Source organism: Trichoplusia ni, chromosome 17 (assembly GCF_003590095.1).
Source record: "Trichoplusia ni isolate ovarian cell line Hi5 chromosome 17, tn1, whole genome shotgun sequence".
NCBI lineage: Eukaryota > Metazoa > Arthropoda > Insecta > Lepidoptera > Noctuidae > Trichoplusia > Trichoplusia ni.
The window spans coordinates 1,647,024-1,668,763 of record NC_039494.1 but is presented as its reverse complement, the minus strand read 5'-3'; the positions used below and the strand labels follow the sequence as shown (position 1 = coordinate 1,668,763).

The window sequence follows — 21,740 nt, the reverse complement described above, 5'->3', positions numbered from 1 at the left end:
TTGATTTATAACTACAAAATATTTTGAATAGGACTTGGCTTCTATGAGATCTCAAAACTTTTTACGATGGAAAGACTGCATCGAGAGACTTGGCATTTTTTTACATTTAATGTTTTTGGTGGGATCTCATTTATTTTTGTAAGTGTATTTCTTTCTTTTTTTTTAGGTGTCATAATTTCTAGGACTTCAGCTACTGCTTTGCTTAGAACCCATTCTCTATCTCTACCTCTTTTGTTTCTTCTCTGAGACTTCGTTACTTCTAATGTAAACAAGCTTAAACTTATATATATATGCATATATATATCTACTAACTTACAAACTATAGCTAAACTAAACTAAATAACACGTAAAGTTCTCCGAATATCAATTATCACTACAATATTTTTTAGTTTCGAAATGGTTTTTCATAGACAGGTGGCGCTATCAAATGAAAATTATCGAATTATTCTGAAGTACTACTTAGACTGCGCTTTGTAACGAAACCATAGCGCGATTCAGACACGTACAACGCCATCTATCGAGCGCGCATACAATATTTATCGCAATACAATGGAGTTTTAGCTTTATTAATTTAATGAATTATGAATTTTATGTATTAATTTGTATTAATGATAGTCTGTGTATTACATTTATATTATTCTTTTCTATTCTATGTATGTATTCATCCAATTGAATAGGTACTTAAACAACGAACAAAGTTAACAATGCAGTCAAAATCCATACATAATGTTCTTGCCAAACCGCAAATATAAAATTGTTTTCTATGGCATATTATTTTTTAATGTTTTTATAATTTTTCCTTTATATGTGGCTAAGGACCTATCTTGGTGCAAAATTTGAAGTTTCTAAGTCTGCTAGAAGTACCTTAGATTTTTGATGATCTGTCAGTGAGTCAGTGAGTGACAAAATGGTGTAACTTTGATCGACCGTAACTCCTAAACCATTAATTCAATTGGCATGTAATTTCGAACTTAAGCTTGTTCTAATGCCTACTATTATTCCCCGAAAAGCTAAACTCCTAGCTTTGTCCACGTCGAAGATACAGGGGGGGCGAAACAGCCGCGAATCGCTTCGAGAAAAGATGGTACGGCCGTGCCCGTTTTGCTCGAGACTTGGCAGGGGCACTGCCGTGCCCTCAGATATCGATAAAACGAGGCTTTAATGGAGAAACAATAACGATGCAACGAACTAAGATTCAAATTTAATTATTTAAATAGGCATGTTGCTGAAATCACTCACAAGTCGGAGGTCTAACATTAAGATCAAAAGCTTTGATGTCAACATACCATTATCTGTCTGACCCTCTTTATCCTCTCTCCAAGACGTGCATACGTAATAATGATGCAAAGAAGACGACAAACTTATTCGCCAAATTGCGCGGTTGCACGCCATGCAGTTCGTATTTTACATTTCCAGTATTTTAACTATAATCACCGGTGTTATTAGTTATATAACATAAAGAAGTATTTTCTACATATGGCCATACACCTCTATTATCTGCCTAGCCTAACCTGTTTGCACGCAATGTTCAATAATTTGTTGCAACAATCTTATAAATGGCGCCAGTCTGCACTAAAAAAATTGCAAAATATCGGTTAGGTCACTGCTTTTCAGATCACGCGCGATTTTAATATTGCCTGTTACTGTCTCAATAAAATAATGATGCTAAATTGAAATCGGAATTTACTGCTGGTATGAAGTAATGTGCTTGCGATGATATTATTGTGTTACAGCATTTTATTGAACTGTATGTGAGAGCTTTGTTCGCTTTGTCGACATTGTATTGACAAACCAGTCTCGTTCTTTTAACCCCTTACCTATAGGTGCTTGTGCAACGTATCTGACCGGTAGTCTTCAGCAAAAACAACCATTACTTAGTAGAAATGCAGGTATTGTGTGTATAATAGAGCGAGGCCTTATTCGTCATTAGGTTTAGTCATAGTAGTATTATTTAGATTTCTATGGGTTTAGTATTCTCTTGATTGTAGGTACTATTGAAATCTATCGAATCTAAGCTTATTTACAGAAATTTTAATTCAGTAACGTCGACATTCTTCATTAATTTGTCATTAGAATTAGAAATTCTTTGTTCGTAATTCGGAATGAGTTCTCATTAAAATTAAGAGTTGAAGGAGTTTGGAAGACGTTTTTGAGAGAAAAACTATATGATAAAATTGGAAAGGCTTTTGTCCCATAATAATGTAGCTTGTTTAATTTGTAAAAAGTTGGAAGTGCAGCTAGCCTTTAAAGAGAAAAACATTTTCTGTTCAACCGATTTATCATCAATGTGCGTCAACGGGTAGGTACAATAGATTCCTACAGTGGAAGAATATATCACGCTTTTCTGTGAAAAAAGGTTTTCATTAGTAAGGCAACTTTCCTAAATTCTCATAGGTGTTGATTTTTCATACATACGGCACATTTAATTCTCAATACTTAACTACCATTCGTTTAGAAAGATCAACGTATTTTTAGATTATAATTAAAGGTCAAATATTAATTTGCATCGTTACCAGACATAATTTTCTCCTTTTATATTGTCTAATACCTTATAATTTGCCGAATAGACTTTCTCCAATTTTATTAAAAAGACTGCTTATTAATTTAACTATACAATTAGTCTTGTGTGGTTGTGTAATGATTGTAGACTTAATGCATATTATTTCATTGATGATGAAGATTAAACTCCTTTAATTTTGTGTGTAAATAATATTATACAAGTTATAATTACATAAGGCAGTTGTCCATACAGTCACGTATTAAATTAGTGGAATTTGTTCCTACAAGTGACCATTAACGGTTTGTAGTTTAACTTTAAACTGTTGTTTATTTTCTGCGAAATACTTATGGAAATGTTACGATGTTGTAATGTTGTTATTATGTTCACCATTTTCAAATGATTTTTTATAGGTACACTTATTAGGCCTGGTGACATGAATCAACACGCAATGAATAATTCGTATCGTACTGCGGGATTCGATCACCGCATAAGACTGCACGGATAAACGAGTGGTTGAGGTTACCACGCTAAACCTAGTTGCGCTTAGTGTCGGGTTCGAACCCCGCGTAGCACAAGCATTTGTGTGATCCTAAGCTAAAGCTTAAGCTTGTCCTTAGTCTAGTCTTTGTGCATGTTATTTCAGCGTTTGTCAAACCATCCTCGGCACACAGATTAAATTCCTCAGAGCGGGAGTTTTATTAAGGAACTAAGAACTAAAAGAAAAAAAATCGACTGCGCTATGTCTTCCAGTACGGAGTAAACGAGAGATGCCGATCTCTTTACAGGTGCAATAACAACACTAAGGTCACCCTTAGCAAGCTTTGGTATTAAGATTACTGAAATATCTGACGGTACATTTAAAATTCTTTGAATTTCAAGTCAAGATACTTACTTATAGAATAGTTTTGTTGTTTTACTATTAGCCTTGATTGCCAGACACACTGCAACGGTTATATAATAACGTAGGTAGGTACCTTCAGACTCTAATGAGTGTTTAGATTACGACATCTAGGTGCCAACGATTTGTTCTACTTGGCATTTTGTTTTATCTGGACGCTAATATGCATGAGTAATTGATACTTATTTGTCATTTAGTTTTGCTTATTATATTTTTTTCAATTGTGGGTGACTTGTTTGTGAAACCTCCCGCGACACAAGGATTAGATTCTTTAGTGAGAGTATCCTTTTTTTAATTAGCTCGATGTTTATTCGGGTTAGTGAAATAGTGGTCTGCTAATCACACTAACATGATTTAGTCGAATGTTGTTAAGTGCGTTTGTTACTCCTCCACATTGTCCAATTTAGACAAACTTTATTAATTATTATGTAGTTAGTTGACACCCAAGAATGACATCCTTTTTCAATGATATTGGTCGGTTTCTAGCTCCATCTGGGATCTAGAAACCGACCAATATATGAAAACCCCGGCATCCATATGTGAAAACCCCGGCAATTGTTTTATGTAGGAATTGATTTTGAAGTCCAGTCAAGCCTCAGAGGCGCAAGCACCGTGTTCCTACGACGTGCTACATTAATTAACTAATTATTTAGTTAGGTAACGACGCGTCTATGTAGATTAACGCATTGCTTGTCACACTATTGAGTATTTTCCAAACACTGGCCATCGTAACAAGCGTACTTGTTGGGCACGTTTAAGTACGTTTTATGTAATCACTAAATACATTCGCTTGAATATTTGTAGCCGTCCTTACTTAGACCTCAAGGCATTTCTAAGAATGATCGTTAATAAGTAATTAGTTTCGTGAGTTATTCATAAGGATGTTATGTTAACGAGATATACACACCTTTTGTGAGAATATGTAATTAGTGCTCCAGACTTACCGGACTTTATCTTCAATACTGATATACCTAATATTATTGCAGTAAGGAAGAGAGGCGCCACTCTACGCCATGTGGTGTCGCTGTTGCGGTCTCACAATGTAGTTGCCCGACTCCCCATCAGGAGCTAGAAAGTCTGTCAACCAGTCTAACTAAGGGGTCTAAGTCTAATCGCGATGACCAAGTACCTGGGATAAGGTCAGATAGGCTAACTCTCCTTGTAAAATGCTGGTATTTAGCTGCAACAGGTTAGACTGGAAGCCGACCTGGTATAGGCTAGGACGATGACTCATATTCGCCAAAAATAAAAAGCCGATTTTATAAGTATATAAATCTTTTATTTGTACAATGAGTATTTGTTAACCCAGCGTGATCATGTTGTCGGTAGTCTCGGCGTGTAGCTGGTGATTGCTGGACGTAGATGCCGCCACCTCATGGTGTGGGCCGACAAGACAGTACTGGAGGTTACAACCGGTATCTACCGTCGCACCGGTGTACAAAACACAGTCTTGAAGCACACAACTGTGAACAATTATAAGTTAGTGCTTCTTACTTGTTGTAATAATAACAAAGATTGAATTTAAAGTGCTATAGTTTCTAGACAAATAAAATAAAAAAAATATTCTTTTTAGTTTTAGTAGCCTACTAGCGCCATCTAGTTGATTCCGATCGGATCGATCAACGAAATATATCTTGAATGTTTGTTCACGATTATCATGTGGTTTACACGCATTTCACAAATGGAAGTAAAAGAAATGTCAAGAATATAATGTTTAGGTGAAACTGGCAGTTAAGTTTGAGAAAGATTACAAAAGAAAATGGTATCTAATTGTTACTTACCCTTCTTTAATTGTGACATTATTCATCAAGATACAGTTAGTCAGCCTCACTTTGTTCTCAACAGTACAGTTAGCACCAATAAATGTGTTTTTGATAGAAGTTTTCTCACTGATAATACTTTTTTCACCCACTGTACTTGATTCATCAATTTGTTTTGTCTTCACTTCACTGTCTGGATGGATTCTGTCAGTTAGAGGTAGTCCTGTTAATTGTTCCCATTTTGATAAAATCTAAAACAAAGATTAAATATAGTACACTTACTTATTATGTGAGAAAACTAACATAATATATGATGAACTCATAATTTTAAAGAATTAAAAACTTCTTGCATCATTGTGTTGCCCAAATTATTGAAATGACCTGAACAAATTTATGGTTATATTAAAATGCAGTATAGAAAATCCATATTACCTTATTGTTAGATAAATAAAAGGACGAAAGAGTGTTCACTCGGATACCAAATGTGTTTTTACTTGGAATATGAGCGTAACATCTTAATAGATCATTGTAGAAGATACCTTTGCTACCAAGCATATGATCATTGAATGCCGTCATTCCTCTTATCTTACTCTCATACCCACTCTCCACAGCAAAGTCAAATATATCTTTTGTAATTTCAACATTTTTCTCAGAAGTTCCTTTTTTCTCTGCTGGGTTTTTAGGCTTGGACAATTGCTTTTTGACAATATGGGGTATAAGCTCTCCTTTTACTGATGTGAATCTATCACACTCCACTAAATAAGAAATCACCCATTGCTTCATGACATACACATGAGCATCTAACAGTCTGCTATACATGCTAATGGCATCAAATTTCTTTACCAAAATTCTAGGTATGGTAACATTTTCTTCAAAGTCACTTGCACTTGCTAAGAAGACAAGCCTCTGTGTTTCTTTGTCAATACAAACTAAGTCTCGGTCCGGCTTTGCCTTGGTTTTTGGGCCCGGTAGCTCTATCCATTCTTCTGGACCATTGTTGAAGAATAAAGTAGTGAGTGCTGCATCATACTTTCTATGAACATTCAATACTTCATTAAGATTGATGTTTGTGATAAGGTCTCCGGAGATGACAAGAAGGTCAGTTGTCACTCTGCTGCTAATGTGCTTTAGTGAGTTTGCTGTGCCCCAGTCTTCATCCGATGGAATAACTATTAACTCATACTTAATTTTTAATGGACATTTTTCTAATGCATTTAGGATGTTAGATTTGTCTTCATCGAGGACTACCACAAGAGTTTCTGAAATTGATGTGCAATATTTATAATACACGGTTGCTCAAATATATTCAGAAAGCAGCTGTTTTAATTGGTTATTAAATGCAATAATTATCACTTAATTCAAACTGTAGATTTTCAGTATCAAACCATACCTTGGAAACCTATTTTTTCGAGTAAGTTTAGTGAGTACCAAAGGACTGGATAAGGCCCTACCGGTAACAGACACTTTGATACCGATCCGCCGACATCTGGCAGCCGAGAACCCCTCCCTGCAGCCAACACTACTGCTTGGAATTCCAGTAATTTATGCATTCTAAACACCTTTATCCAGCTGGAAATAAGACATTAAATATTAATTTACAGGTAGATAAGATAAATGATTTAAATTGTCACAAAGAAGTAAGGATAAGTTTACCTTTATCATTAATTTCAATAAAGAAACACCGTTTTTTATAAATATTGCATCATAACCCTACAAAATTCACAATTTTCTTACAAATACGTGATTGAAATTGACACAACTATTGACAAGTGACAGTTACCTAAAAGAGTTGCCACTGTTGCCAGTTCTGAGACATGGATACTTTTTTCATCTTGTTTATGGTGCGACCATTATTTTAATAATTAAATATGAATTGAAACATATATTATGTATAGAAAATGGGATGAACCTTCATATACATCTCTACCTGCTCCTGTGGACCATACCCATGACTAAAATTAATTAATACTTTCTTTGTTTTTGTAAATGTTCATATAATTTTGGTTTGTAGTTTGTATAGAAATTATTGACAAACATCTGCTCAGATATAATAAATGTTCAGATATTAATGGTAACTTGTAGCGAATAGAACTCATTGACATTTGAAATTGTTCCGAAGTATTTGGTCACCTTGTTTGCTACGATATATCTGATGGCGACTGTACTTTCATGGTAGTTGCTAAATACTACCTTCGTATTCTGCTGCTACCTGCTCTTGGTACTACCCTCATGTAAGGAGAGTTTGGTTAGTAACAAATGTTATAATTCGAGAACGGCTGAACCAATTTGCCTGAAAATTGGTTGGGAGGTAGCTAACAGCCAGGGGAAGGAAATAGGATACTTTTGATCACGATTATTGCAGGGAAACCACTTGAAACAGCGACTTTCAATTTTAGAGTTAATTTGAACTTTATTCCACAAAGGAAAGCAGGGAGCAGTATACCCGAAGGCGGTACCAGGTGAGCAGGTAGTGTTCATGAGGGTGGTACAAGGAGAGCAGTATTTGATTACGGTTGTACCAGATCAAATAGTAGTATTTCATGAGGGTTGTAGCTGGGGAGCAGGTAGCAGTAGTACACTATAATAGTATAGTACATTTACGCTAAATTACACATATATCCATAAGCGGTATAACCTACAAATTATTGAAGATGACTTGATTTTGATAATAGAAGTTAAAAACCGTAATATGTTAGATCATTTCTGTTTAATAAAAAAAAAACAACAGTATAAAAAATGGCTATAAAATTCCATTTGTAATGCAAGTGATTAATTTGTCAATTCTGGGACAGTTTGATCCTGCAGTAATGTAGGCTCGCCACTTCCAAGTCCTGCAGTCATTTGCGAGTCTGGAGGTGGTGTGACGTCAGCGTAATCGACTGTAGTTGGATCTGTAGAAAAAAAAACACTTACATCGCGAAATAAATCTTAGGTGTCATCATTATGTTAAGTTGTATGTAAATTTTAACCTTTAATTATCTCTGTTGGCGTAGGAGGATTTTTCTTCAGGTTGCATGGTTTACATGGAAATTTTTCAGGGTTATCGACCACATACATCTGAAATCGATGATAAATTAGAATACACATTCTCTTGACATTGCAATACTAGCATAGGCTAAATTTGTGCAAGTGGTTCAACCGACTGGTCAGTAATTAATGTTTTTGAGCGTACGCATACATATACATTTCTTGAAGCCGCAGTGGATAGTTTTGACATAATAATTAGAGAAATTCGTCAAAAAATGTAAAGAGATCAGTATACCATATTATTTTACTTGCTTCAGAAAAATTTAGGAAACTAAGTTCTGCAATCAAAGTTCTTAATTGTTACATTGAGATCCTTGGTGAAAATAACCTCATGCCTCTTATAATAACTATTAAGATATGTTTTACCCTTCCGTCTGTTCCCTCTGCCGTGGTAATTTCTCTCACGACCTTCACAACATCTAATCCCGGAGGTGGCCTGGGTGGTGCGTCGTTTATTAAAGTATGCGAACCTCCACAATATCGCGTACAAATGTGCGATCTGTTAAAATAACACAATAAGTATTAGCCCTTTGGTCTAAGATAAATATCGTATTTTTGGTCTAATTTAATTCAAATACCTTGGATCCCTCGGATGTGGTAAAGGCAAACCAGGATAACAAATTCCATGGTCACCATCTCCTTTAGGCAGTCTAGCTTCTGCACCTTCCGCTGGTTTTCTGCCCGAATGGAACTTTGGTAAAGCCGGTACAACACAGGGTTCTTCATGGTCCATATGGGCTGGACTCCCACAGGAGAGACACGCAGTGTCTCTGAATAATTTTCTTGAAAGCATTGCAGATTTTGGTTCTCCCACAATATCAATCAAGAATTGCATACGACCCTTCATAATATTGAGATATTTGTTGATTTCGCTCTTCAAAGATTCCACTTGAACTATATCCGCTTTTTCGTTAAGTTCCCTTACGAGGTCGTCAATGGCTTTCTGTGTACGAAATTACATTTTAATGAAAGTGATATATTACGAACAATATTTGAGTACACGTTGAGAATCAAAAGCGCTGGAGTATTCCATATCATGTAGATACACGCAGAAAATAAGTCAGCACTTCAACGGATTAGAGATTGCTTATTACTATTTTACGAGAAAAATAACTGAGTAAATAAAATAGTCAATTACTTACTTGCCAAATTACTTCTTGGTTATTAAATTTGTCATAAGCTGCAGCGATGCGCTTTTCGAAATCACCTCTTACTGCCTCAAATTGATGTAACGATACAAGTCCATTTAATTCACCTATACCAGCTTTGTCTCTTAGGGCATCAACGACTTCTTCGCGATCAGATTTAATGTCCCTCAACATTTCAATTTGTTTCCATAGACCCTAAAGCCGAAAATCGATTAATTACCATTGAAAATCTAAAATGGTGCTGTCATTTCAAGCAGTAATATTAAATTACTTACTTCGAGGTCAAATGATATTGATTCAAGACAGTCCTTCAACTCTCTTTGTCGATACAGCATATTGTCAAAGTCCATTTGAAGAGTTGTAAAATGTGAATTAAGCTCAGCAACCGCTAAAAGTGAAGAATTTTGGTTTTATATTATTTATATTATATAACTTGTCATACCTCTGTGAATGTTATCCGCTGAAATACTTACCTGCTGTATCTCCTCCTGTGTTAGCTAGAACTTCAGCCATTGTTTCTAACCCAACTTCTAAATCATGCTGCATTTGTGTTAACTGTTCTTGATAATTGGTCATCTACAGTAAAACATATAATAATATTATAAACTATGAGGTACATCTTAAGATGCGAACAAAGTTGCGGGCAAGTTATTGATATTGTATAAATCTTTTCAAGTAAAACAATCAAAATATTTTTACCTGAGACGAGAGACCAGTATCTAGAGCGTTAATTTGAGCTGCATACTGATCGACAAGGTCTTCTAGCGTATTCATTCGTGCACTAGCTACCAAACCTGCTTCGAGTTTTCCCTCTGTTTTAAAAATAAATTTTAATTAGTCCTTTTTTACTACCTATAACTAGACATGTATTACTAATTATATAAATTATAGTAACCTAAACTCGAAGCTAACTTGAAGGCATTCTCGGCAGTTTTTGTAGTACGTTTCGTAATCGCTGTTACTGTATTAAATATGCTGGTGTGCAATTCATTCATAGCTTCACTGAAAACATAAAAAATACGATACCTAATTAATAATTAGGTTTTAATGGAAAAATCTTTTAGATATAATTAAAAAATATTAGACACGTATTTTGAACTTGTCTGAACCATAGCAATTAACACATAAATTGCTTTAAAGTTTAGGGGCTTGTGACGGAAAGACATCGTAAAAATTATATAAACCCGTAGCACTAGTACTAGTATACCTAAACTGACAGATTAGGGAGAAATTTAAAATTAGGTGCTAGTATGTATTTTGGGCTGTGCACCTGGCACAGCACAGAGTAGACATTTCCATTAGTAACCTCCGAAAACAGATTTAAATATAATTTGCTTAAATATATTTAATGTTGTAAGTTAGTTTTATCTTTGCCGCTAAGCATTTAGATATGCACCGTGTAGCACATACACACACACTTGGCGTATAGTAATTAAACTTACTTATCAATTCATCTAAAAACGCTTTCTACACGTACTATTATTTGTTAATTAACATGGATGGTAAATATAGTGAAAATACCTAAATTGGGAGTAAAGGATATATTACACTTACTCCAAAGCTTGGAATGTGACGTGTTCCACTTTTATTGCAAATTCGCTTGAAGCCTTTGATTCATCTGTTACTTTCGAATGACCTGTTCCCGTTTCTTTAGATTCAGTAGTATCAGTTGCTGCTTCGGATGTCTCTTCTTGAGATCTTGGATGTGTCGAGTAGTGTTTTTGTGGGCTTCTATCACTTTGCTGAGTTGTGTAAGTGCCTGCCTCGGAACCAAAGGTGCTCGTTGCAGTACTCACACCTCCAGATTTAATACCGTGTTTTCCATGACGTCCAGCACTTCCACTCCCGGAGCTCCCCGATCCACGGCCACTACCAGAACCCCGACCACTGCCAGACGTAGTGTTCGGGGTGCCCGCACGGGCACTACCTACTCCACCGCCAGTTACTCCACCGGCTCCTGTATGCCCACTAATCCCTGACGCACCGCTTGATGGAACACCACTTCCAGGTCTAGTACTACTACTTCCAGGCCTAGTACTACCGCCTCCCCGGTAACCTACGCCTCCACCTACACCTTCACCGCCGTATCCGCCTCCGCCGCCAATGGCCCCGCCATGAGCCATCGCTCCTTCAGGACGGATACCAAAATGAAACAATGTTTCCTGCGAGTCAAAAGTTAAAACGCATTATTGAACTACTTCAAAAAAATTACAGGTTTGTACAGTTGTCTGAGTGCAGGCTTGACTGCTCCTCCAAAATTTAACTGCCATTATCTTTCCTTCCTTTTAAGACCCTCACTGAAATATTGAACAATTGTTCATATACTTACTCAAGTTTATATTGAAATATACTACTTAATAAATCTATATCTATACTAATATATAAAGCTGTAGAGTTTGTTTGTTTGAACGCGCTAATCTCAGGAACTACTGGTCCAAATTGAAAAATTCAATTTTTGTGTTGAATAGACCATTCATCGAGGAAGGCTTTAGGCTATAAACCATCACGGTGCGACCAATAGGAGCGAAGATAGGTACAATGGAAAATGTGAAAAATCAGGGCAGGTATAAATCATAACTTATAACTTCTACCCACGGGAACGAAGTCGCGGGCAACAGCTAGTTTACTATATCAATAGATAACATATTATTGTGGAGTTATTTATTTTGTGCTTACGTCTACAACTACGCCAGGCGTTCTTTTAGCTAATTCTGTGACCATTCCAATGATATGTTCCAGTCCTTTTTCTGTCGCTTCTAATCGAGCTGACAGTTGTAATGCCGCCATGGCATCGGTGAGAGAAGCACCTTTACGAAGTTCTTCCATAAGTTCAATGTGCTCCGGAAACGTCGGAGTACCGAGAGGCAAAAGTTTGCGTTGAAGCTGGCGGACCATGTCTGCCAATTCTTCAAATTGTTCTTGCGTTACAACTGATATCCGCGGCATGTGCCCGTGAGCTGTAGCATAAATTTTCAAAAAATCAGAAATTAGTAGGTACTTAAGGCACGCAAGATCGATATCCTGATACCACTATACTACTCGGGGCCCAATTCCGCTATTTATAATGGCTGATGAATAAGTGGCAATCTGATTAAAATAACACTATTCTCCTTAGAATTTTGCCAACTTAATTATTGGAAATTCAGTACGGGGTGAAATACTCACGGTCAATACAGTTTACATTAATTCATCGTGCCATTCATTTTCAAGCAAAAATTAAAGTAAGTGTGATTGAATAAAAATTATGACGTGTCTTGGATCGAGCTATGCAAATAAACATTATTATATTAGAACTAGCTGACCCAGCAAACTTTGTTTTGCCTAATAAATTATTTTCAATGCCACACACAAAAATTCCGTCCAAAAAATAAAATATTTTTTTTTAGTGTGAGCAGCCCTCAACACTGAAGAGTATGAAAAATAGATATTAGTCGATTCTGAGACTTACTGAATACGCATATAAAATTTGGTCAAAATTGGTTAAGCCGTTTCGGAGGAGTACGGTAACTAATATCGTGACACGGGAATTTTATATATTAGAAGATTATTAATATTGCTGTAACTACGGAATGAAGTCATAATATGTGGTAGGTAACATTGTGTTCGTTGGGTAAATAGGTATATTTCATGATTAGATATTTGTAGACTTACCCTTTCTTAACTCCTTACTAGGCGTTCTGTGAACTGAAAGTTCATAAAGTGGAGTATAATATAAGGAACGTAATGTATAATTGTATAAATGTATACATATTCTTTTAATATTAGCTAGAATATCTTACCGACAAGTAATTTTTCGTAGTGCGGCTCTGTAAATGCAAAAGGTATGGGAATTAAGAAAATGTAAAATGGTATATCAAAAATGGTAGCTAAGTAAATTAATTACAATGTCCGCTTTTAATTACCTAAAGATTCAGCAGATGCCATTGGGGTGGGTGTCTTATTTGATTCCTCGAAAGAGTCAGCTCTCTACAATTATTAACAACATGTTTATACAGAGTGCGGTTATAGTAAAAAAAACGCTATATGTGCATGAAAATGAATTATATCTTTCGCCAAGAAATCAATACTCTATTAGGATTTTTTAGCTGCCATATTATTTTTTAGTTTGTGTCTACTTTGTGTAGTGATCACTATTTATTCCTCGTTTAATGTTTTTTTTTTAATAATTAGGTATCTAATAGTTTCATTTTCGTACATAGAAACGGCCCTCAAAACATGATTTGACCTTGTTTAGATATTTTCTATAGAATAAATTGGCTTATGGCTTATATATTAATCGGTTATAATATTAGGGGCCTAACATTACAACTCATAATAAGGCAAGTATATTTATTCTGTACAATAGTAATGTTTTTCAGCTAACGGATGACCAAGTTCATATCTGTATATTGAAGAATACTGTAAATATGGCACATTTAGAGTGAATTAATTACTGCTTTAATCTTACTTTTCTACTTTTGTTTAGAACTTTTCGGGCGATGAAAAAAAAACACTTACTTTTCTGTAATTGTCTAACTTGCGAAAGCAACAAAGTTTTGTCATTATTTAAATTTTCCTAATTTTGCCTATGGTTATTAATATTTATTACAATCGTCACGCGTTTTTCTAACTAGCTCATCCAAATCGATGTTTAAAAGAGAAATGCTTTACTGCTAAACAAAAATAAAATAAAAAGAGGATTAAAAATAGAGTTCATGTTACGATTAAATCAGGCACCTGATGTATGATACGCAGAACTTTTTCCTTTTGCTCCTCCAGTTGATTCAGGTCCACAGGACCTAGCTGCAGATTACTGTGAATTATTATTTTGTTTTTGTTTGCACTAAAGTGACTACCTATCGATTTGGTTATGTTTTGGACTGGTTGTATCGTATTGACACAGAATTAAAAAGTGAGAATTGATTTTGAATTTCTACGTTTCTAGTTAGCACGTGTGGGCAAATATTTAAACTAACCTGCACAGCACTGCCACCCCCACCACCAACACCACCACCGCCGCCACCAGCTTTGTGCGTTCGCTTTAGAGAAGCCTTGTCAGCGTCCCCTTTCCTTGAACCTTTGCCAGATGAAGTAGGTGACTTGACGCTCGACTTATCTTTGCTCGATGACGTAGTTTTTGAAGAATACGTTTTATCAGTTGAAGTTTTATCTGAGGAAGTCTTGTCTGTTGAAGTCTTATCTGACGAAGTCTTGTCTGTTGAAGCTTTATCTGTTGAAGTTTTATCTGATGATGTTTTATCCGTTGATGTTTTATCTGATGAAGTTTTATCCGTTGATGTTTTATCTGATGAAGTTTTATCAGTTGATGTTTTATCCGTTGATGTTTTATCTGTTGAAGTTTTATCAGATGAGGACTTGCCGCCGGATGAAGTTTTATCAGTGGAAGCCTTATCGGACGTAGATCTACCAGTTGAAGTTTTATCGGAGGTTGACTTGCTAGTTGTAGTCTTATCGGAAGTTGACTTGCTGGTTGAAGTTTTATCCGCGGTGGATTTAGCGGATGAAGTTTTATCAGTCGAAGTTTTGTCTGATGTCGACTTGCTGGACGAAGTTTTATCCGTGAAATTTTTATCCGTGGAAGTTTTATCCGTGTAATTTTTATCAGTGTAAGTTTTATCCGTCGAAGTTTTATCAGTCGAAGTTTTGTCTAATGTCGACTTGCTGGATGAAGTTTTATCCGTCGTAGTTTTTTCCGACCTTGCAGAAGCAGTCCTTTCTGAAGGGGATTTGACGGATGCAGCCCTATCTGTAGTGCCTCCTCCAGTTTTCTCATAAGCATTTCTACCCGAGGAAGTCTTATCAGCTGAGGATTTTCCAGACGATGTCTTTTCTGGAGTATTTTTGTCTGGAGCTGAACCTCCAGTCTGAGCTTTACGACCTTTGCCGCCTTTAGTCTTTCGTTTGTCGCCCTCATCCTCACCCCCTTTCGTTTTCTTTTTTTTCTTCTGCATTGTATGTATTTTGACTTCAGTTACAGACAGAGAACTACCAGTAGGAATCAAAGGAAGCGGACCCATCTCTACCTCCACCCGCCGTTCTAGAAGTCTTAGTTGTTTAGCCAGGATTAGAAGTACTGCCTGTACAAGCTTGAAATTCACGGTGTTTTTCTTGAATAGCAAAGAATAAAATTTGGTAATTATTATGGTTGGCAGAATAAGTGAAAACATCTTCATGACAGTTTGTTAACATCGTAGAACTTACCTCGAAATCACCGAAAGCCGTGTCAATAATTTCTTTAACATTCATGATGCCAGGGTTTTCGTCAATAACAGCAAATGGATCCATTTTAAAATTCTTACAAAACAAACTTGAATTAATTAATTAAGCACCGTCGATCTCGATGGTTTTTCATCTGACGTATCCTGACATTTAAACTTATTGTTGGCAAAAAAGGATTAATACATGGAGGTAAAATATTATATAGATATCTGATATGGCACCTTCAAGTTTTGATGGAGAATCTTATATTTAAAATTCTTGTGTCTTGGTGTACCGAATTTTGTATGCATATTGGGTAGGACTAACTATCGGGCAAGATCTATTTTTCTTACCACCATCTTTTTTTTATAGAATTCATTTGTGTGGCAAAATAACGTTTGCAAGGACGGGTAGTCTTCTATTTAAAATTCTCGTGTAACGGTGTTTTATAGGCAACAAAACTCCTATTAAGTAATCTATATAATTATTAATATTTCCAGGGAAGAAACAACTTTCATAGTATCAATAATTATTTTTCACACTGTTCGTTATGCAATGAATAAAGGATATTGTTTATCGACAATTACGGAGGCAAAGCCACCAGGTTCAGTTAGAAGTAATATTACAAAAATGTAGTTAAAGAAAGCAACTCTGCTTTCTTTAACTCGCTGTCGGGTCCACACAATTCTCTTTGTACATAATGATATAAGGTCCACATAAGGAGAAATAAAGTAAACGTATAGAAACATCAAGTATATTTTACGATATTTACAAGGTTTCCTTTATAAATATCTATAGGTACTTACAAAAAGATGCGAAAATTGAAAAAAATACAATTATATGAATAAATCAAAATCCGTACATATTTACAATATTTATAATAATTAAAAAAACATAAATACAAAAGCTCCCTTTGAACTGGTCGAAAAATGATATTTGCATGTAAGTAAATAAGAGAACTGTAAACAAGTATAATAACTACGTGAATGCAAACAAAGGGTATTTATGGAATTTTGTCACACCTATTCAGAGGGAGCTTAATAAACGATTTTCTTATAAGAACACAAAAACATTCAATTCTACAAATTCCCAGTTTTTATTTTTAATAAATCTTGTTGATTTAAAGAGCTACTGAAAAATTGTTAAAAATTTTCTACCTACCTAAATATGTAACTAGGCATTTATCTATTTAACATATAAAGTGAGCTAATTTAATTAGGCACGAGTCCGACAGTTAGTAGAGCGCGAAGTGGCGCAGGCGGGCGCCTCGAGGAGCGGCGGGGGAGGCGGGGGCGGCGGCGAGGCGGCGGGGGGCCCCCGGCCCGCGCCCGCGCCATGACTAGAGGTTGTCTGCTGCGCAGACGCCGACGTCGGCTTGGATTGCTCTATGTTGCCAACATTAGCTTTGTGATCACTGTGAGTATTATCCACAACTAAATAATTTTTAGACGTTCTATCGTGTTTGTTATATTTATTTAGCTCGTGAGGCACTAGCACCGCAACAGGCGGTATTGGTGGTATGTACGCGCTAGGCTCGTAGTTATCATCCACGTAATCATTAGGATTCCACGCGGTGGTAGTAGTTGCTACTGATTTCTCACTAGCCGGTTTTCGTATGGTTGTTGCTTGAGACGTCACGGATACTATTGTGACTTCAGATTTATCTGACATTAATTCAGAAGCCACAGTGGCTGTGGACGGAACAGTGAATATATTTCTATTTTTATAAGATCTAGTTTTTCGTCGTTTTTGTAGTTTTGGCACATCGAGAAAGAATGGATCAAAAATCAGATCAGACTCTTTATAGTCATCATAGTTTATCGGTACTATCGGTTTCACAGCACTCACAACGTTGCCCACTGTATAGTTAAGTCTTTTACCGTTACTGTCACTGACTGATGCACTGGCCGTTACGATAACGCGTGGTGGACTTTTCAATTTGATAGGTGGTTTTTCTGTTACATTTGGTGGAGCAACCGAACGCGCTGATAACGAAGATTCCGTTCCTGGAACTATTTCATCACTTCGCTTTCTTTCGTAGTAAAAAGGATTGAACGGCAACGGTCTCTGTGATGGCAATGATTGAGGATACGATTGAGGTCTATTTTGTTGCTTTACTGATGTTTCGTGTCGTTCTGAAGGTTGAGACGTTGGACCAGGACGTAGTAATTGGTCACGGGGATCTAATGTTGTCGGTCGGAAAGGTGCTGGTTGAGGTCGTTGAACAAAAGAGTTGGGCCTTTGAGCGACCGGCCGCGGTGCAGTTCTTGAAGACTCATATTGAAAGTGATCGAACTGTTGCGGTGGCGCATGCGTTATGTAAACTCCATCAGCGGGACGAAAACTTTGGCGTTGAAAAGAAATGGCCTCGGAACCTGGACCTCGATGGCGGTAGATGAATTCTTGTGGAGATAGTAGGGACGGGTCCAAAGTGGGCAAGTTTGATGGAGCAGAAGGCGCAGATGGTGCAGACTGTACAAAAGGTGCTGATGGGGCAGAAGGGGCTGAAGGCGCAGAGGGTGCCGATGGAAGTGAAGGAGGAAATGAAGGTAATGGAGGGGACAATGAGGAGAGTACTGGTGACGGTGAAGATATAAGATGGGGTATAGGAGATGGAGATCGGGTCGTTGATGGCAATAACGTGGTTGTCGGAGGTCTGGGTGTGGTTGTCGTAGTTGTGGTCGTCGTTGTGGTGGTACTTGTTGTAGAAGTTACATGTTTCGTAGTTGTGGTTGGATGGTGTACGTAGTCATCGTAGTCAGTGTCTTCATCTTCTTGGTACTCTGTAATGTACGATGGTATAATGTTATTTTAATTATAATTTAAAAAAAAAACAAAACATCGAATAATTTTGCAATGGAATAGCAATACGGTTATACATACCTTCGGTAAGTTCCTCATTATCTGACGATAGAAGCGTATGTGTGGGCTTTGCAGTTTGTTGGACTTTCGGTTCATCTCGTTTTATGTCTTGAATGGGATCTTCAGTCGAATCGATGATATCAGTCGAATGTGCTAAATTTTTGTCTTGTGTTGTTGTTGGCGAATCGTCTATTGAAGGGTCATTTTCAAGATTTGGTTTAGTGTGCTGTTGTGACTGTTCAGTTGGTTGTGCTTGAGGTTTCACTTGGTCTGGCTGTATGATGGATGGCATTGTGCTGCCGTATAACTCTAAATTTAAACTGTAGAACTTTTCAGACTTTGTACAATCTACTTCGTCAACTCTCTCACAAACTCTTGTCTCCTGAAAGATGGAAATTTAACTATTAGTGGTGATTTCACTTGATTTAATTTTATGACATTTAAGATAGGCAAATCTGTGTATCTTGAATATTACATGAGTTTAAAAATGTATTGCGATAGTTTTACCTGATCAAACACAGTGCCATTAAGGCACAGGAACTTAATGTCCATGGGCTCGTCATTCTGGCCCACCGTGCACACGTGGAACATCTGGCACGAGGTCTCCAGGTCCGCATAGTAGCCGCCGATCACCTTGCCAGCGCACGTGAAATTTGTCTCGGGTAAATTGTCGAAGTCCAAATACTGAAATCGAGATAAAAACTTTTTGAACAAAAACTTTATAGAGCATTATATAAGAACAGGCACAATAGAATAGTTTCAAGTATATGACAGAAGGATTTTTTGTCAACGCACTTGGTCACTATGAGCGATCAATCTAATGTAATAAAAATGTTTAATTGATTGACAGTTCGACAGATATTGGGATAAAAAATTGTATTGGCCGGATTTCACAGTGTCAAGTGATCAATACTGATTTTAGAAAGCTTAACTTTTGAAGAGGTTCCTACTTAAAACAGTTCTTGCCTGCCGTGAAATTGTGTTTACCTATAAATAGTAGTGTCACCTTAATATTTATGTGATATATTTTCTTAATTTTAATTAAAATGTACTCACACCCGGCTGAATAGACCTGGATATTCGAAACTCGTTCTGGAATATGAATATCAGCAACCACAGCCAAACTGGAAAGGGAAAACATTGACATGATTAATATTCTACTCTCAGATTCGCAGAATTCGTGTTAATCTAAGAAAACAAGTTAATGTAAAGTTCGAAAATAAATTCGTAGCCAACGTCACATCCAAGGACAACAACCGAGTGCCATTTGCCTATAAGATTGTCACATTCGCTTGTTTTCCATAGTTCACAATTCACATAAAATGATTCGTTGTTCAGAGACATTTTAAGAACAGAGTTAAAAGTAAAGATCGGTAGCTACGGTAGAGTAACAGTGGAGGTAAGGTAAAAGTTTAATCATAAAATATAGCCATTTGTTCTATGAATAAGTGTAATTAACATAAATCTATTGTCAAGTATGGCACCTTGCAAGGCAGAGGCGGTGCGTACGACGAGCGCGCCGCCGCCTGAGATCCGAGCTTGCCGCCGCATCTGAAATCAACAGACAGAGATATATTACTTAACAATATATTATAACAATAAAATGCGTTCATTCCGACAACACAGATCCGAACTACGAACATATAGGTACATGAGTAAAAATAGAATACCAAATAGAGACCAGAGATTTAGTTAAGTACTAAAAAGGTATCTATGATTTAAGTCAGTTATGAATTTCTGTCTAATTTATTTTTTGAAATTGTTATTTAACCTTTGGACTTTATTTTTTTTAGTTTAAATATTTTAAGTACTCTACATTTTTATGCGCAGACTTAAAGTTTGAGACTAAAAACGGAAACGGACAAAAAAACAGAAGTTAAGTAAGAATATACGGAAGACAAAGTTGATTGTCCTAAAATACCATCATACTTTTCTTCCTTGTTTGTCGTGGAAATGAAAATTAATCTTTTCTCCTTTTACATAGACAGAGGTGTTAACAAAACACTTGTAAGAACAATAGGTAGGTTGAGTTGTTCGCACGCGCATCTCGACGCCGCGGAACAATCACGTTGCGACACCCTCAATTAGCCATTTACAATGAATTGTTCCGATAAAATTACATAATCTTATACCTAATTATGTATAAACTTCGACACTAAATGATGATCTACTTCTTATTCCGTCTTTTTTCCAAAAACTCCAAACATGAATATTTGATAAGATGCGGCCTTGAAACTACTGAGCGATTATAAACTGGATGAAAAAATACTTAAACAAAATTAGTAATGAAAACGGGATTATTTTGCCCTTTTTTATTTGATCTCCTTTGTAAATTCTAATTGAAAAAGTTTAATTAAACGTGAGTTTATGGGAGAAACTTTTAAAAAGATAATACCTTTTATTCAATTGTAAGTACATTAATTGGTTGAAGATTGCAAATGTAATGCTAATAAAACATACAAATAATAATTCGTAAAAAGAAATCCGGGTGTTAACAAAGTAGCCACTTAGCTCTGTATCATTCTGTTTTATCGACGTGACGAGAAAAAGTGACATAGACTTTAAAAAATGCTATTAAATGTCAAGGTTCTAGATTTGTCAATGTTAAAGAAAAAAATATTTGGAATCTGATACAACTTTAAAAGGCTCAGGTGGTTTTGTTTAGGACCGCACGAACGAATATTGATTACACAGGTAGGTACAGGAACAGTATAATAATTAGATATTTGTATGCTCGTTACGATGCCTAAATAATAATTAAATTACAATCGCACGGCGTATAAATAACACCCTGTCCTTTTCTTACAGTGCTTTTTAAGGAGTTTAAACAACAGAAGGTACGTATTTTTATTCAGCAGAATAGAATTTAATTCTACCTGAATTTTTGAGACGGTGTGCAATTTTAACTATTTTAATAGGTTATATTTCTATGATATATACACATTCTACTTGTCTAAATATTGATTGTAAAGGCATATCTAATTTAATGTTTTAATCTTTGCTTGCATTATAATCAAATCCTTATAACCACTAGCCATAACGACTAATATATAATTATTTATGAAGCTGTAGATACACAAAAATGGGCGTTCACGAGTTCATATGAAGTAATAATGACGGCACGTTTAATGTACTATTTTTTATATCTTCAGAACGTGAGACTCGGCAGATCATTTGTTTAGTTGCTCATGTAATCATGCGCCTTTCTACTCCAAATGTCTATCTATACACATAGCTCTTTATACAGAACGTGCACGTACAACATAATAGAAATTTTATTTCATGTTGATCTGAAATATAATTGATTAACAGAGTAGTATTCCCATTCGCTACTGTGTGGCATCGCG

General features: G+C 36.1%; 3 protein-coding genes across 6 annotated transcripts in view; all 3 read right to left on the bottom strand.

Moving 5' to 3' along the window:
• Positions 1 to 4,655: 4,655 nt before the first annotated feature.
• LOC113502516 (translation initiation factor eIF-2B subunit gamma) lies at positions 4,656 to 6,893 on the bottom strand. Its single transcript, XM_026884120.1, has 5 exons — positions 6,812 to 6,893; positions 6,549 to 6,727; positions 5,591 to 6,417; positions 5,180 to 5,409; positions 4,656 to 4,861 (listed from the first exon to the last, which is right to left on the bottom strand). Exons 2-5 carry the CDS (start codon positions 6,706 to 6,708, stop codon positions 4,699 to 4,701), a joined length of 1,380 nt encoding a protein of 459 aa, XP_026739921.1. The 5' UTR covers positions 6,709 to 6,727; positions 6,812 to 6,893; the 3' UTR covers positions 4,656 to 4,698.
• A 955-nt stretch (positions 6,894 to 7,848) lies between these two features.
• Positions 7,849 to 15,701, bottom strand: LOC113502513. 2 transcript variants are annotated; one of them, XM_026884112.1, is made up of 18 exons: positions 15,535 to 15,701; positions 14,986 to 15,440; positions 14,289 to 14,865; positions 14,050 to 14,115; positions 13,236 to 13,299; positions 13,113 to 13,139; positions 12,985 to 13,017; positions 12,010 to 12,290; positions 10,888 to 11,495; positions 10,229 to 10,335; positions 10,033 to 10,145; positions 9,807 to 9,909; positions 9,609 to 9,721; positions 9,328 to 9,528; positions 8,764 to 9,128; positions 8,552 to 8,684; positions 8,128 to 8,215; positions 7,849 to 8,049 (listed from the first exon to the last, which is right to left on the bottom strand). In XM_026884112.1, exons 1-18 carry the CDS (start codon positions 15,616 to 15,618, stop codon positions 7,928 to 7,930), a joined length of 3,540 nt encoding a protein of 1,179 aa, XP_026739913.1. In that variant the 5' UTR covers positions 15,619 to 15,701; the 3' UTR covers positions 7,849 to 7,927. The 2 variants fall into 2 exon arrangements, with proteins under 2 accessions (XP_026739913.1, XP_026739912.1); XM_026884111.1 differs by having other exon boundaries at positions 14,289 to 15,440.
• A 685-nt stretch (positions 15,702 to 16,386) lies between these two features.
• LOC113502514 (mucin-5AC-like) overlaps positions 16,387 to 21,740 on the bottom strand; it is a 49,693-nt gene continuing 44,339 nt past the window's right edge. For 2 of the 3 annotated variants that reach the window (XM_026884113.1, XM_026884116.1), the window contains 5 exons: positions 19,878 to 19,944; positions 19,450 to 19,517; positions 18,901 to 19,077; positions 18,415 to 18,775; positions 16,387 to 18,314 (listed from right to left, as the gene is read on the bottom strand). In XM_026884113.1, the coding sequence (XP_026739914.1) occupies positions 16,747 to 18,314; positions 18,415 to 18,775; positions 18,901 to 19,077; positions 19,450 to 19,517; positions 19,878 to 19,944 (2,241 nt within the window). In that variant the 3' untranslated portion in view covers positions 16,387 to 16,746. Of the gene's footprint in view, positions 18,315 to 18,414; positions 18,776 to 18,900; positions 19,078 to 19,449; positions 19,518 to 19,877; positions 19,945 to 20,788; positions 21,276 to 21,740 lie in introns of those variants that run through there. The other variant, XM_026884117.1, reaches the window with a different exon arrangement.